Source organism: Loxodonta africana, chromosome 3 (assembly GCF_030014295.1).
Source record: "Loxodonta africana isolate mLoxAfr1 chromosome 3, mLoxAfr1.hap2, whole genome shotgun sequence".
Classification (NCBI taxonomy): Eukaryota; Metazoa; Chordata; class Mammalia; order Proboscidea; family Elephantidae; genus Loxodonta; species Loxodonta africana.
The window spans coordinates 177,387,682-177,402,477 of record NC_087344.1 but is presented as its reverse complement, the minus strand read 5'-3'; the positions used below and the strand labels follow the sequence as shown (position 1 = coordinate 177,402,477).

Here is a 14,796-nt window from a genome sequence, read left to right as displayed (position 1 = left end):
CCAGATTGGTAATGAAGAAGTAAAATTATCTCTATTTGCAGACGGCATGATCTTATATACAGAAAACCCTAAGGAATCCTAAAGAAAACTACTGAAACTAACAGAAGAGTTCAGCAGAGTATCAGGGTACAGGATAAACACACAAAAATCAGTTGGACTCCTCTACACCAACAAAAAGAACATTGAAAAGGGAATCACCAAATCAATACCATTTACAGTAGCCCCCAAGAAGATAAAATACTTAGGAATAAATCTTACCAAAGATGTAAAAGACTTATACAAAGAAAACTACAAGACACTACTGCAAGAAACCAAAAGAGACCTACATAAGTGGAAAAACATACCTTGCTCATGGATAGGAAGACTCAACATTGTAAAAATATCTATTCTGCCAAAAGTGATCTATAGATACAACACGATTCTGATCCAAAATCCAATGACATTTTTTAATGAGATAGAGGAACAAATCACCAACTTCATATGGAAGGGGAAGAGGCCCCGGATAAGTAAAGCATTACTGAAAAGGAACAAAGCGGGAGGCCTCGTTCTACCTGATTTTAAAACCTATTATACCACCACCCACAGTAGTCAAAACAGCCTGGTACTGGTACAACAGATACACAGACCAATGGAACAGAACTGAGAATACAGAAGTAATTCCATCCACATATAAGCAGCTGATATTTGACAAAGGCCCAAAGTCAGTTAAATGGGGAAAAGACAGTCTCTTTAACAAATGGTGCTGGCTTAACTGGATATCCATCTGCAAAAAAAAACAAACAAGATCCATACCTCACACCATGCACAAAAACAAACTGAAAATGGATTGAAGACCTAAATGTAAAATCTAAATCGATAAAGATGACAGAAGCAAAAATAGGGACAATGCTAGGAGCCCTAATACATGGCATAGACAGTGTGCAAAACATTACTAACAATGCAGAAAAGAAACTAGACAACTGGGAACTCCTGAAATTTAAACATCTATGCTCATACAAAGACTTCACCAAAAGAGGAAAAAGACTTCCTACAGATTGAGAAAATGTTTTCCGCTATGACATCTCCGACCAACGCCTGATTTCTAAAATCTACATGATACTGCAAAAACTCAACTACAAAAAGACAAATAACCCAATTAAAAAATGGGCAAAGGATATGAACAGGCACTTCACTAAAGAAGACATTCAGATAGCTAACAGATACATGAGGAAATGCTCATGATCATCAGCCATTAGAGAAATGCAAATCAAAACTACAATGAGATTCCACCTCACTCCAACAAGCCTGGTATTAATCCAAAAAACACAAAATAATAAATGTCAGGTTGTGGAGACTGGAACACTTATATACTGGTGGGAATGTCAAATGGTAAAACCACTTTGGAAATCGATTTTGCACTTCTTTAGAAAACTAGAAATAGAACTACCTTTCGATCCAGCAATCCCATTCCTTGGAATACATCCTAGAGAAATAAGAACCTTTACATGAACAGATATATGCAAACCCATGTTCATTGCAGCACTGCTTACAATTGCAAAAAGATGGAAGCAACCAAGGTGCCCATCAACGGATGAATAGATAAATTATGGTATATCCATACGTTGGAATAGTATGCATCAATAAAGAACAATGATGAATCTGTGAAACATTTCATAACATGGAGGAATCTGGAAGGCATTATGCTAAGTGAAATTAACCCAGTGCCAGTTGCAAAAGGACAAATAAGACCACTATTATAAGAACTCAAAAAACAGTTTCAACAGAGAAGGAAATATTCTTTGATGGTTATGAGAGTGGGGAGGGCAGGAGGGAGGCAGAGGGGTTTTCACTAATTAGATAAGAACTATTTTAGTTGAAGGGAAAGACAACATACAATACTGGAGAGGTCAGCGCAACTGGACTAAACCAAAAGCAAAGTTCCCTGAATAAACAGAACGCTTTGAAGGCTAGGGTAGCAGGGGTGGGGGTTTGGGGACCACGGTTTCAGGGGACATCTAAGTCAGTTGGCATAATAAAATCTATTAAGAAAACATTCTGCATCCCACTTTGGAAAGTGGCTTCTGGGGTGTTAAACGCTAGCAAGTGGCCACTTAAGATGCATCAATGGTTCTCAACCCACCTGGACCAAAGGAGAATGAACACCAAAGACCCAAGGTAATTATGAGCCCAAGAGACAGAAAGGACCACATAAACCAGAGACTACATCAGCCTGAGACCAGAAGAACTAGATGGTGCCTGGCTAGAACTGATAACTGCCCTGAGAGGCAATGCAACAGAGAACCCCTGAGGGAGCAGGAGAGCAGTGGGATGCAGACCCCAAATTCTTGTAAAAAAAACCAGACTCAATGGTCTGACATTAGAAGGACCCTGGAGGTCATGGTCCCAGACCTTCTGTTAGCCCAAAACAGGAACCATTCCCAAAGCCAACTCTTCAGACAAGGACTGGACTGGACTGTGGGATAGAAAATGATACTGGTGAAGAGTGAGCTTCTCGGCTCAAGTAGACACGTGAGACTATGTGGGCAACTCCTGTCTGGAAAGATGAGAGGGCAGAAGGGGTCAGAAGCTGGCCAAATGGACATGAAAATAGGGAGTGGAGGGAAGGAGTGTACTGTCTCATTAGGGGGAGAGCAAACAGGAGTGTATAGTAAGGTGCATAAAATTTTTGTGAGAGGCTGACTTGATTTATAAACTTTCGCTTAAAGCAAAATAAAATATTTAAAAAAACCCTATTGTCATCGAGTCAATTACGACTCATAGCGACACTATAAAAAAGAGCAGAACTGCCCCATAGGGTTTTTAAGAAGTGACTTGTGAGGATTCAAACTGCCAGCCTTTTGGTTAGCAGCCGAGCTCTTAACCACTGCACCACTAGGGCTCCAGTGCTCATATACCATTCTGAAAATCCTATGGCTCTTAAGTATTATGCTGTACCTACTCTGCCTGTGCTCTACAAATGGAACAAAGCCTGGATGACAGCACATATGCTTACAACATGGTTTACTGGTATTTTAAGCTCACTGTTGAGACCTAAAAACCCAACAAAAAAAACACCAAACTCATTGCCTATGAGTCGATTCTGACTCACAGTGACCCTACAGGACAGAGTAGAGCTGCCCCACAGGGTTTCCTAGGAGCTGCAGGTGGACTCGAACTACCAACCTTTTTTTTAGCAGCTGAGTTCTTAACCACTGTACCACCAGGGTTCCCGTTGAGACCTACTGCTCAAAAAAAAGATTCCTTTTAAAATATTACTGCTCATTGACAATGCGCCTGGTCACCCAAGCGCTCTGATGGAGGTGTACAAGGAGATTAATGTTGCTTTCATGCCTGCTAACACAACATCCATTCTGAGGCTCATGGATCAAGGAATAATTTCGACTTTCAAGTCTTATTATTTGATAAGTACATGTCGTAAGGCTATTGCTGCCATAGATAGTGATTCCTCTGATGGATCTGGGCAAAATAAACTGAAAACCTTCTGGAAAGGATTCACCATTCTAGATGCCATTAAGGACATTTGTGATTCATGGGAGAACGTCAAAATGTCAACATTAACAGAAGTTTGGAAGAAGCTGACTCCAACCCTCATGGGTGACTTTGAGGGGTTCAAGACTTCAGCAGCAGAAGTAACTGCAGATGTGGTGGAAATAGCAAAAGAGCTAGAATTAGAAGTGGCGCCTGAAGATGTGACTAAATTGCTGCAATTTCATGATAAAACTTTAACGGATGAGGAGTTGCTTGTTATGGATGAGCCAAGAAAGTGGTTTCTTAAGATGGAATCTAGTCCTGGTGAACATGCTGTGAACACTGTTGAAATGACAAAGGATTTAGAATATGACATAAACTTAGTTGATAAAGCAATGGCAGGGTTTGAGAGAACTGACTCCAATTTTGAAAGAAGTTCTACTGTGGGTAAAATGCTATCAAACACCATCACATGTTACAGAGAGATCTTTCGTGAAAGGAGGAGTCAATTGATGTGGCAAACTTCATTGTTGCCTTATTTTAAGAACTTGCCACAGCCACCTCAACCTTGTGCAGCTACCACCCCGATCAGTCAGCAGCCATCAACACTGAGGCAAGACCCTCCACCAGCAAAAAGATTATGGCTTACTGAAGTCCCAGATGACGGTTAGCATTTTTAGCAATAAAGTATTTTTTAATTAAGGTATGTACATTGTTTTTTTTAATTCATAACGCTACTGCAGTTTAAATAGACTACCAAACCAAAAACCAAACCCCTTTGATTCTGACTCATGATAGACTACAGTATAGTGTCAACATAACTTTTACATGCACTGTGAAACCAAAAACTGGTGTGACTCACTTTATTGCTGGTGGATCTGAACCACCATCCTTTCAGTTAGCAGCTGCACAGCCCCTGATTCCATTCCCTAACATATCAAGCAAGTAAGACCGCAGCTTTCTCTCGAGTTCCAGCCGCCCCCACCAGGCAGACTGGGGAGTGCCCTAAGGGCAAAAGCCATATGAGCATGCTTCTCAGCCTGTTTTTGGTCACTCCCCAGTGCCTTTAAATAGCTGTTTATTTTATTTTGTCCAGAGCTTATAATTAGGAGGGCTTGTCCATTATAAACTATCCATTATTATTCAAACCAGAACTTTTCATTTTATACTTTTTAAATGTTTGGTTTAACATCTCAGAAGACAATAATACATAACTAGTATTTGTCTTTGGCTCTCTCTCCTTTTATGCCCAACAAATTGAAAATGAAATGCTTCATATATATTAAAATACCTTCTATCTTAAATAAGTCAAATTACTAAATAATCTCTAGCTAACTGATGCTCCAAGGAAGTCTTTGCCCAGCATCCAAAGAATTTACTGAACAAAAAGGTCAGATAAGCTGATCAGGTCAGGAAATATTCAAGGTCAGACTAATTGACCTAGCCTATAAACCAAACCCACTGCTGTAGACTGGGACTCAGAGCGACCCTATAGGATCCAGTAAAACTGCCCCACAGCGTTTCCAAGGCTGGAAACTTTACAGAAGTAGGCCGCTGCATCTTTCTCCCATGGAGCAGCTGGTGGGTTCGAATATCCAACCTTCTGGTTAGCAGCTGAGCATTTAACGACTGTGCCGCCACGGCTTCCTGAACTAGCCTATAGCAAAGCTATTATTTCTGTTTCAACTGACAGAAAGTACAAAACTCTAAGGTTATGAACGATAATAAATGGTGTATTATTAAGAAGAAGGCAACTAGTTGCATATATTAATGGTACGTTAACCGAGTTAAGTGATGTGATGAATCTTGAAAACTCAACTGTTGTCTTCAAACTTCAATTTTTAAAAAATTTTACGACATACTGGTAGTCAGCAAGTTTTCCGTTTGTCAGGCTAGAAGCAGAAGAGGCTATTTAAATCCAAACAATAACTGTACATGGCTGGTTGAACACTTATAATTCAACAGTTATATAACATCGCACGTACAGCAGAATATGAACCGCATAATTTGGATGTCAGCTAAACACGACAAGCCAATTCAGAAGGGTGTCATGTACTCAGCTGAGTTTTAAGAAAGTAGGACTGCTGGTGGAGTCTTACTCTTCCCACCTCAGTTAATATGCACTGACACCAACCAGACTGACACAGTGGCTGCAACAATGGGCTCAAACATAGCGATGACTGTGCGGATGGCGCAGGACTGGGCAGTGCTTTGTTCTGTTGTATATAGGGTCACCATGAGTAGGAACTGACTCAACGGCACCTAACACAACCACCACCACCATCGACCTCTGTCAGGACAACTCCTTTTATAGTCAGGACAGCTGATTTTAAGAAAAAATCATAAAAACAATACGCGAATTGTTACCAATTTTTTATTTGTTTTTCTTGTCGCTCCTTTTTTACCCTCTAAAACTGGGCCTTTTGGTTAAACCAAAGTGATTTCACATTCCAGTTACCTCACAAAGTTATAGTCTAACTACAAGCAAACCACCCACCTTGTATAAACTGGTTTCATAAGTAAAAACTGCTTTTAAAATGACTCTGACTCTGGATGTCTATCAAGTTTTCCGACTTGGTCTGCTCCATGTGTGTACGTCCTGAAAGCTGCCAAAACAGCAGCAACAGCTGATGATATCAGAGGGAAAAAACTCATTGCCACAGGAAACCAAGCATTGTTGAGTCAACTTCTTTCTTCCCGGCTATGTGTTTTATACTTATTAGGCAAAGCAAAAGACCTGTCTCATTTGTTATACAAATCTGTGTACATGTATATGTGAAAGAAATTAACAGACAATAGAAAATGTCTATGTTCAGACGCCATCAGTGCTTTGAGATTCTGAGGTATCTTCTGGTATAGAAAACAGACTTAGCATCTCCATCTCCAGAGGATGCATGCTGCCTCCTGTGATAATCAAGGAATGTAATGGTCCTCCCAAGTCCACCGTACACATTTGCTGCAAAGTGCCTGCTGCAATTTTCTGGTCCTCAGCTCCAACTCTGGCTAGTCCAACACAGAGTGTCTCTTCGGTGATTGCTGTTTAATAAAAAAGGAAAAAAAAAAAAAAAAAAAGATGCTGCCATTCAATTCAGCAAATGAATGTATACCATTCAAACTAACATTAGTACCAAGAGTACATTTAAAGATGCCCAAAGTATCTTAAATTTCCTTAGTCACCGAGTAAGAAACTATTATCCATTCATCTATCTAAAGCCTGCCTTTCCAAACTTTTTGCACTACCAGACATAAAAAGTAGCAATTCTCAACTTCACCCTTTCAGAATTCCAAAGGCTTACCCTAGTTAAGTTTTTAGAATTTGATAAACAATTAGCTTTATCTATATCCTTTACAGTTGTATAATACTTTCTTTAAATAGATTCTGAGTGAACAAAGTATATTACATGCTCATATTTTTTTTAAATAATTTTTATTATGCTTTAAGTGAAAGTTTACAAATCAAGTCAGTCTCTCACATATAAATTTATATACATCTTACTACATACTTCCACTTACTCTCTCCCTAATGAGCCAGCCCCGCTCCCTCCTTCCAGTCTCTCCTTTCGTGACGGTTTTGCCAGTTTCTAACCCTCTCTACCCTCCCATCTCCCCTCCAGACAGGAGATGCCAACACAGTCTCAAGTGTCCACCTGATACAAGTAGCTCACTCCTCATCAGCATCTCTCTCCAACCCACTGTCCGGTCCATTCCACATCTGATGAGTTGTCTTCGGGAATGGTTCCTATCCTGGGCCAACAGAAGGTTTAGGGACCATGACCGCCAGGATTCTTCTAGTCTCACTCAGAACATTAAGTCTGGTCTTTTTATGAGAATTTGGGGTCTGCATCCCACTGTTTTCCTGCTCCCTCAGGGATTCTCTGCCGTGCTCCCTGTCAGGGCAGACATCAGTTGTGGCCAGGCACCGTCTAGTTCTTCTGGTCTCAGGATGATGTAAGTCTCTGGTTCATGTGGCCCTTTCTGTCTCTTGGGGTCATAGTTATCATGTGACCTTGGTGTTCTTCATTCTCCTTTGATCCAGGTGGGTTGAGACCAATTGATGCATCTTAGATGGCAGCTTGTTAGCATTTAAGACCCCAGAAGCCACACTTCAAAGTGGGATGCAGAATGTTTTCTTAATAGAATTTATTTTGCCAATTGACTTAGATGTCCCCTGAAGCCATAGTCCCCAAGCCCCCGCCCTTGCTCCACTGACCTTCGAAGCATTCAGTTTATCCAGGAAACTGCTTTTGGTCCAGTCCAGTTGAGCTGACCTTCCCTGTATTGAGTATTGTCCTTCCCTTCACCTAAAGTAGTTCTTATCTACTATGTAATCAGTAAATAACCCTCTCCCACCTTCCCTCCCTCCCCCCTCTCGTCACCACAAAAGAATGTGTTCTTCTCAGTTTAAACTATTTCTCAAGGTCTTATAACAGTGGTCTTATACAATATTTGTCCTTTTGGATCTGACTAATTTCACTCAGCATAATGCCTTCCAGGTTCCTCCTCCATGTTATGAAATGTTTCAGATTCATCACTGTTCTTTATCAATGCATAGTATTCCATTGTGTGAATATACCATAATTTATTTATCCATTCATCCGTTGATGGACACCTTGGTTGCTTCCAGCTTTTTGCTATTGTAAACAGAGCTGCAATAAACATGGGTGTGCATATATCTGTTCGTGTGAAGGCTCTTATTTCTCTAGGGTATATTCCGAGGAGTGGGATTTCTGGGTTGTATGGTAATTCTGTTTCTAACTTTTTAAGGAAACGCCAGATAGATTTCCAAAGTGGTTGTACCATTTTACATTCCCACCAGCAGTGTATAAGAGTTCCAATTTCTCCGCAGCCTCTCCAACATTTATTATTTTGTGTTTTTTGGATTAATGCCAGCCTTGTTGGAGTGAGATGGAATCTCATCGTAGTTTTAATTTGCATTTCTCTAATGGCTAACGGTCAAGAGCATTTTCTCATGTATCTGTTAGCTGCCAGAATAACTTCTTTAGTGAAGTGCGTGTTCATGTCCTTTGCCCACTTCTTGATTGGGTTGTTTGTCTTTTTGTGGTTGAGTTTTAACAGAATCATATAGATTTTAGAGATCAGGTGCTGGTCGGAGATGTCAGAACTGAAAATTTTCTCCCCATCTAAGGGTGGTCCTTTTACTTTTTTGGTGAAGTCTTTAGATGAGCATAGGTGTTTGATTTTTAGGAGCTCCCAGTTATCTGGTTTCTCTTGGTCATTTTCAGTAATATTTTGTATTCTGTTTATGCCTTGTATTAGGGCTTCTAATGTTGTCCCTATTTTTTTCTTCCATGATCTTGATCATTTTAGTCTTTATGTTTAGGTCTTTGATCCACTTGGAGTTAGTTTTTGTGCATGGTGTGAGGTATGGGTTCTGTTTCATTTTTTTGTAAATGGATATCCAGTTATGCCAGCCCCATTTGTTAAAAAGACTATCTTTTCCCCAATTAACTGACACTGGGCCTTTGTCAAATATCAGCTGCTCATATGTGGATGGATTTATCTCTGGGTTCTCAATTCTGTTCCATTGGTCTATGTGCCTGTTGTACCAGTACCAGGCTATTTTGACTACTGTGGCTGTATAATATGTTCTAAAATCAGGTAGAGTGAGGCCTCCCACTTTCTTCTTGTTTTTCAGTAATGCTTTTTTTTTTTTTTTTTTTACTTATCCGGGGCTTCTCTCCCTTCCATATGAAGTTGGTGATTTGTCTCTCCATCACATTAAAAAATGTCGTTGGAATTTGGATCGGAATTGCATTGTATATATAGATGGCTTTTGGTAGAATAAGATATTTTGCCTATATTAAGCCTTCCTATCCATGAGCAAGGTACGTTTTTCCACTTACGTAGGTCCCTTTAAGTTTCTTGCACTAGTACTTTGTAGTTTTCTTTGTATAGGTCTTTTACATCTTTGGTAAGATTTATTCGTAAAGTATTTTATCTTCTTGGGGGCTACTGTGAATGGTATTGATTTGGTGATTTCCTCTTCGATGTTCTTTTTGTTGATGTAGAGGAATCCAAGTGATTTTTGTATGTTTATCTTGTAACCTGAAACCCTGCTGAACTCCTCTATTAGTTTCAGTAGTTTTCTGGAGGATTCCTTAGGGTTTTCTGTGTATAAGATCATGTCATCTGCGAATACAGATAATTTGACTTCTTCCTTGCCAATCCGGATGCCCTTTATTTCTTTGTCTAGCCTAATTGCTCTGGCTAGGACCTCTAGCACAATGTTGAATAAGAGCGGTGATAAAGGGCATCCTTGCCTGGTTCCCTTTCTCAAGGGAAATGCTTTCAGGCTCTCTCCATTTAGAGTGATGTTGGCTGTTGGCTTTGTATAGATGCCCTTTATTATGTTGAGGAATTTTCCTTCAATTCCTATTTTGCTGAGAGTTTTTATCATACACGGGTGTTGGACTTTGTCAAATGCCTTTTCTGCATCAATTGATAAGATCATGTGGTTTTTGTCTTTTGTTTTATTTATATGGTGGATTACATTAATGGTTTTTCTAATATTAAACCAGCCTTGTATACCTGGTATAAATCCCACTTGGTTGTGGTGGATTATTTCTTTGATATGCTGTTGAATCCTATTGGCTAGAATTTTGTTGAGGATTTTTGCATCTATGTTCACGAGGGATATAGGTCTGTAATTTTCTTTTTTTGTAATGTCTTTACCTGGTTTTGGTATCAGAGATATGCTGGCTTCATAGAATGAGTTGGGTAGTATTCCATCATTTTCTATGTTTTGAAATACCTTTAGTAGTAGTGGTGTTAACTCTTCTCTGAAAGTTTGGTAGAACTCTGCAGTGAAGCCGTCTGGGCCAGGGCTTTTTTTGTTGGGAGTTTTTTGATTACCTTTTCAATCTCTTTTTTTTGTTATGGGTCTATTTAGTTGTTCTACTTCTGATTGTGTTAGTTTAGGCAGGTAGTGTTCTTCTAGGAATTCGTCCATTTCTTCTAGGTTTGCAAATTTGTTAGAGAACAATTCTTTGTAATAATCTAATATGATTCTTTTAATTTCAGTTCGGTCTGTTGTGATATGGCACATCTCATTTCTTATTCGGGTTATTTGTTTCCCTTCCTGTGTTTCTTTAGTCAGTCTGGCTAATGGTTTATCAATTTTGTTAATTTTTTCAAAGAACCAGCTTTTGGCTTTGTTAATTCTTTCAGTTGTTCTTCTGTTCTCTAATTCATTTAGTTCAGCTCTAATTTTTATTATTTGTTTTCTTCTGGTGCCTGATGGATTCTTTTGTTGCTCGCTTTCTATTTGTTCAAGTTGTAGGGACAGTTCTCTGATTTTGGCTCTTTTTTCCTTATGTATGTGTCATGCTCATATTTTTAATACATTTCCTGAGATACGTTCGCATTGACCAAGATATATTGGAAAAACCACAGGATTATGAATACATAGATTTGAGTTTCTTATTGGTCACGAGCTAGCTTTGTGACACATTTCAGTTTTCTCATTTTAAAAAATTGAATACTATCTCTCCTAAAAGGTAGTTGTGAGGATTAAGATAACAGATATTGAGTATTCAGTAAACTATAAAGCCCTTAACAAAAAACGGACATTGTGGTGTTATTTATGCTTGTAAGTTCAAAATGTCCAACTTTAATGAACTTTAGTATTAGTCACTCTGGTGCTGTAGCTGAAGGGCTGATCTTTTACTGGTTTTTTGTTTAGGTGGAACAGTTGCCATGATTGAACAATGATTAAAATGGGGCCAACATTTATGCAAGGATAAGCAGACTTATGGGGAAGTGTGTACAATTGATGAATATAGAATACTCTTGCAGACTATTGTATCGTGACTGTAACAAGGGCTACTAATGAGGAAAAAATAACCAATGGTTACTCAAGAATCTTTTCTTTTAGGGAATAGATGTTCAGAGGCAGTCAGCTCCTTACAACAGAGTATAATGACAGGTTCACTTATGAATCACATTGAAGATTTACTGATACTTTTTTATATATACCCACTGTGTCTCATTACTAGAAATATAAAGACAAACTCTCTTTGTCTTTTCCCTGAAGAAAACTATTCCTGGTTTCAGTGTTGAGAATCAGCAAAAGCAGAATAAATGTATTTTTGTAGGAAAGATATCACCTTATTTAGGGACAAAATAGAAATTCTGCATTTTACCAAAAGATTTGTACTTTAATGTATTATTTACATCAAATCTGATTTATAGTTGATTTATGAAAACTCCTCACTTTCTAGAGTAGTATCAAATTTACTAGGAAGAACTCCATTATTTTTCTTTCAGTACAACCCCCAGCCTATGGGATTTAAGTTAAAGTTGGAAAAAATGAGAAGAAAAATACAATGCAAAAACATTGACTCTCTTCAGTGGTGATGCTGGAGGCGGTGTGTCAGAGGTTATATCATAGATACATCTATGGCAGTAGGGGAATAACATTTGAACCCTTATAGGTTCTCAAGTACCTGGTTCTTCTCCTCGTATTCTTTGATTCTGAACAATCTCCAGAAGCTGTTGGGCTGCTTGGTTCACGCTCATATACTGAGGAGGTTCATAGATCTTCCTTCCCCTGTAAGTATAAAACTAGATGCCATTGTTCTTAGCCATGAAATTACATATTAATGCAATTATTCCCCGGGTATACTCAAGTACCACAGCCTACATTCTGTCTGAAGCTTTCATGTGATACCCTCTTTAAGTATATGTTAACCTATGGGTAGGATTTTTATCTTAAGTGTTTCTTAAGCTTTTTTCATTGTTCTACTTCAACTGCCCTCTCATTTCACTGAAAAGTTGGCAGGAAGAAAAATCCAACAACTTAAAGATAGATGTCTAAATCAGAGTTACTTTCATTCAATGTGATGCCTTATGTAAAGATAATTCAATGTAAGTGGCAACTCAGATTTTACACTAGCTTTATCAGGTTCTATACTGTATATTTTTATACGTTTAAACCACATGTTCCTCTTTTCACTTCTTCCTCTAAGAAAAGTAAACTAAAGGGGTAAAGATGTGAACGTTTTGCATGGTGAGATGTGTTTACTTCTGTGTGCCTCAAAAGTTTATCGTGTTCCTGTTGATCGTAATAATAGAAATGTAGCTTTTGCAGCTAGAAAACAGTTCATGTACATGACTGACTCTCAAAATAATCCTTTAAGTCAGAACTATGCCAGAGAAATATAAAGTGAGCCACACACGTATTTTTTAATTTTCTAGAAGCCACTAAAACAAAAGCGAAATTTGAATATTTTATTTAAACCCAATATATTCAAAATATATTTCAACATTTAGTCATAAAAATTATTGAGATTTTTATGTATACATTATACAAAGTCTCTGAAATTTGACATGTACTTTATACTTAAAGCACATCTTAATTTGGAAGCTACATTTTCATTGGAAACATTTTATCTGTGTTTAGATTTCACAAAACAGAGTTGTAAAAGTATATTCACATACCGGAGTTGTTTCAAACCTACTTAAAAGTTTTCCAATAACTAAACTGTTAGCTTTAAATTAATTACAACTAATTAAAATTAAAAATTCAGTTCCTCACTAGCATTAGCCACATTTCAAGTACTTATTAGCCACGTGTAGAAAGTGGCTACTGTATTGGACAGTGCCACTCTAAGCAAAAATGGATTATTATTCTCATTGTCCATATGAGGAAAATAAGGCTCAGAGATGGAAGTGACTTGCCCAAGGGCACACAACTAGCGGTAGATTTGGGGCTTGAACCTATGCCTTCTGACTCGTAATTCATTAACTCAGTCCACAGATATTTACCGAGTGCCTATTAGGTGCAACTTTTTGCTATTTCACTCTATTGCACTGCTTATCATTTCATAAGAATAAAAGTCTTTAACTTTTAACTGTTCATGAAAGCTGATTTTCAACAATGTTTAGAACCCGTGTAATTTAAGTAGAGTTTAATAGAATTCTTCTAGGAATTAAGATAGTGGTACACATTCTCATAACTTACTTGATCAGATTTTCCAAAGACTGTTCCTTTACTTTGATGTCTGTATGAAGTGAAAAATATATCGTTAGATTTAATTAAGTACTTTATCCAAAACCCTAAGTGTAAACTTCAGTTAGGAGTCACCTAGATTTCTGGGAAATATTCTTCACAAGTCTCCAAAATGCTCATCTGAGAGTTTGTAACAGTCTTCCCTAACACTTCTATCTAGCCACTTTCTTCTGCAAATAGAAGAATGAAAGCTTGTAGCTGTATAAAGTCCACTGGTTAGAAAACACAAATTTGGCCCTGAGACTATACTGAAGGGACCTAATTTCCTCTAGGAAGAGAAGAAAGAGGAATGAAATAAATAAATATTGGTATATATATTACCTAATCAAAAAAAAATTTTTTTTTGGTAAGTGCAAATATCAAAATGAAAAGTCTTATGATCCCATTCATACCTATTTTTCAGGCACTAGAGAATGTAAGCAGGAACCTGAGTGGTGCAGTGCTTAAAGCACTTGGCTGCTAACTGAAAGGTCCACAGTTTGAACCCACCAGCTGCTCTGTGGGAGAAAGATGTGATAGTCTGCTTCGGTAAAGATTACAGCCTTAGAAACCCTATGGGGCAGTTCTACTCTGTCCTAGAGGGTCATTATGAGTTGGAATTGACTCAACGGCAGTGAGTAGAATGTAAGCTCCAATAAGTACAAAATAAATAGAAAAAAATTCTTACTACATTTTGGAAAGAGACTTTTATTTTCTTATGATTGGTAAGACATGCCATAATTATGAATAAACACTTAAATACCAAATATTCATACTTTTAGGAGGTATTACTAAGCACCCCCTGCGTGTCAGACACTATGTCAGGTACTGGGCATACAATCGGGACAAGAAGGAACACAAACCCTGCTCTTACAAAACCTGACAGTCCAAGCATCACAGATACTGAATTCTGTACACTTTTTCATCACTAATTGTCAGCTGAACTACTTGGTAAAAGGTAAAAAGGCACAATCCCTCTACACCCTCACAGGAATTCAGTACATGACAGCAAGAGCAACAGCCGCTTCCTGTTTTACACAACGCAAACAAACGGTTCAGCCAAAGTTTGTTTTTGTAAACATAAAGGGAGTGCAACTGAGGGGTCTCTTTGACAGACTTCTGCAGCTTTCCTAAGGAATTATCAAAGTTTTTTCTTACAAAGGATACTAAAGAGTTAGCTTGGAAAGAACAGCAGAAATTAACCTCCTATATCTATCTCTAGGAAACCCTGGTGGCATAGTGCTTCAATGCTAGGCTGCTAACCAAAAGGCTGGCAGTTTGAATCCACCAGGTGCTCCTTGGAAACTCTATGGAGCTGT

General features: G+C 38.3%; 1 protein-coding gene across 5 annotated transcripts in view; it reads right to left on the bottom strand.

Annotated features, from left to right (window-relative positions):
- Positions 1–14,796, bottom strand: part of DPH5 (diphthamide biosynthesis 5) — a 79,305-nt gene that overhangs the window by 17,080 nt on the left and 47,429 nt on the right. For 4 of the 5 annotated variants that reach the window (XR_010321512.1, XR_010321513.1, XR_010321514.1 and 1 more), the window contains exons 5-6: positions 13,451–13,490; positions 11,934–12,037 (exon numbers count right to left, since the gene is read on the bottom strand). Coding sequence is in view for 2 of the 5 variants with exons in the window: in XM_023547422.2 (XP_023403190.1) it covers positions 11,934–12,037; positions 13,451–13,490 (144 nt within the window). In the remaining 3 variants the exon portion in view is untranslated. Of the gene's footprint in view, positions 1–2,895; positions 6,505–11,933; positions 12,038–13,450; positions 13,491–14,796 lie in introns of those variants that run through there. The other variant, XM_023547421.2, reaches the window with a different exon arrangement.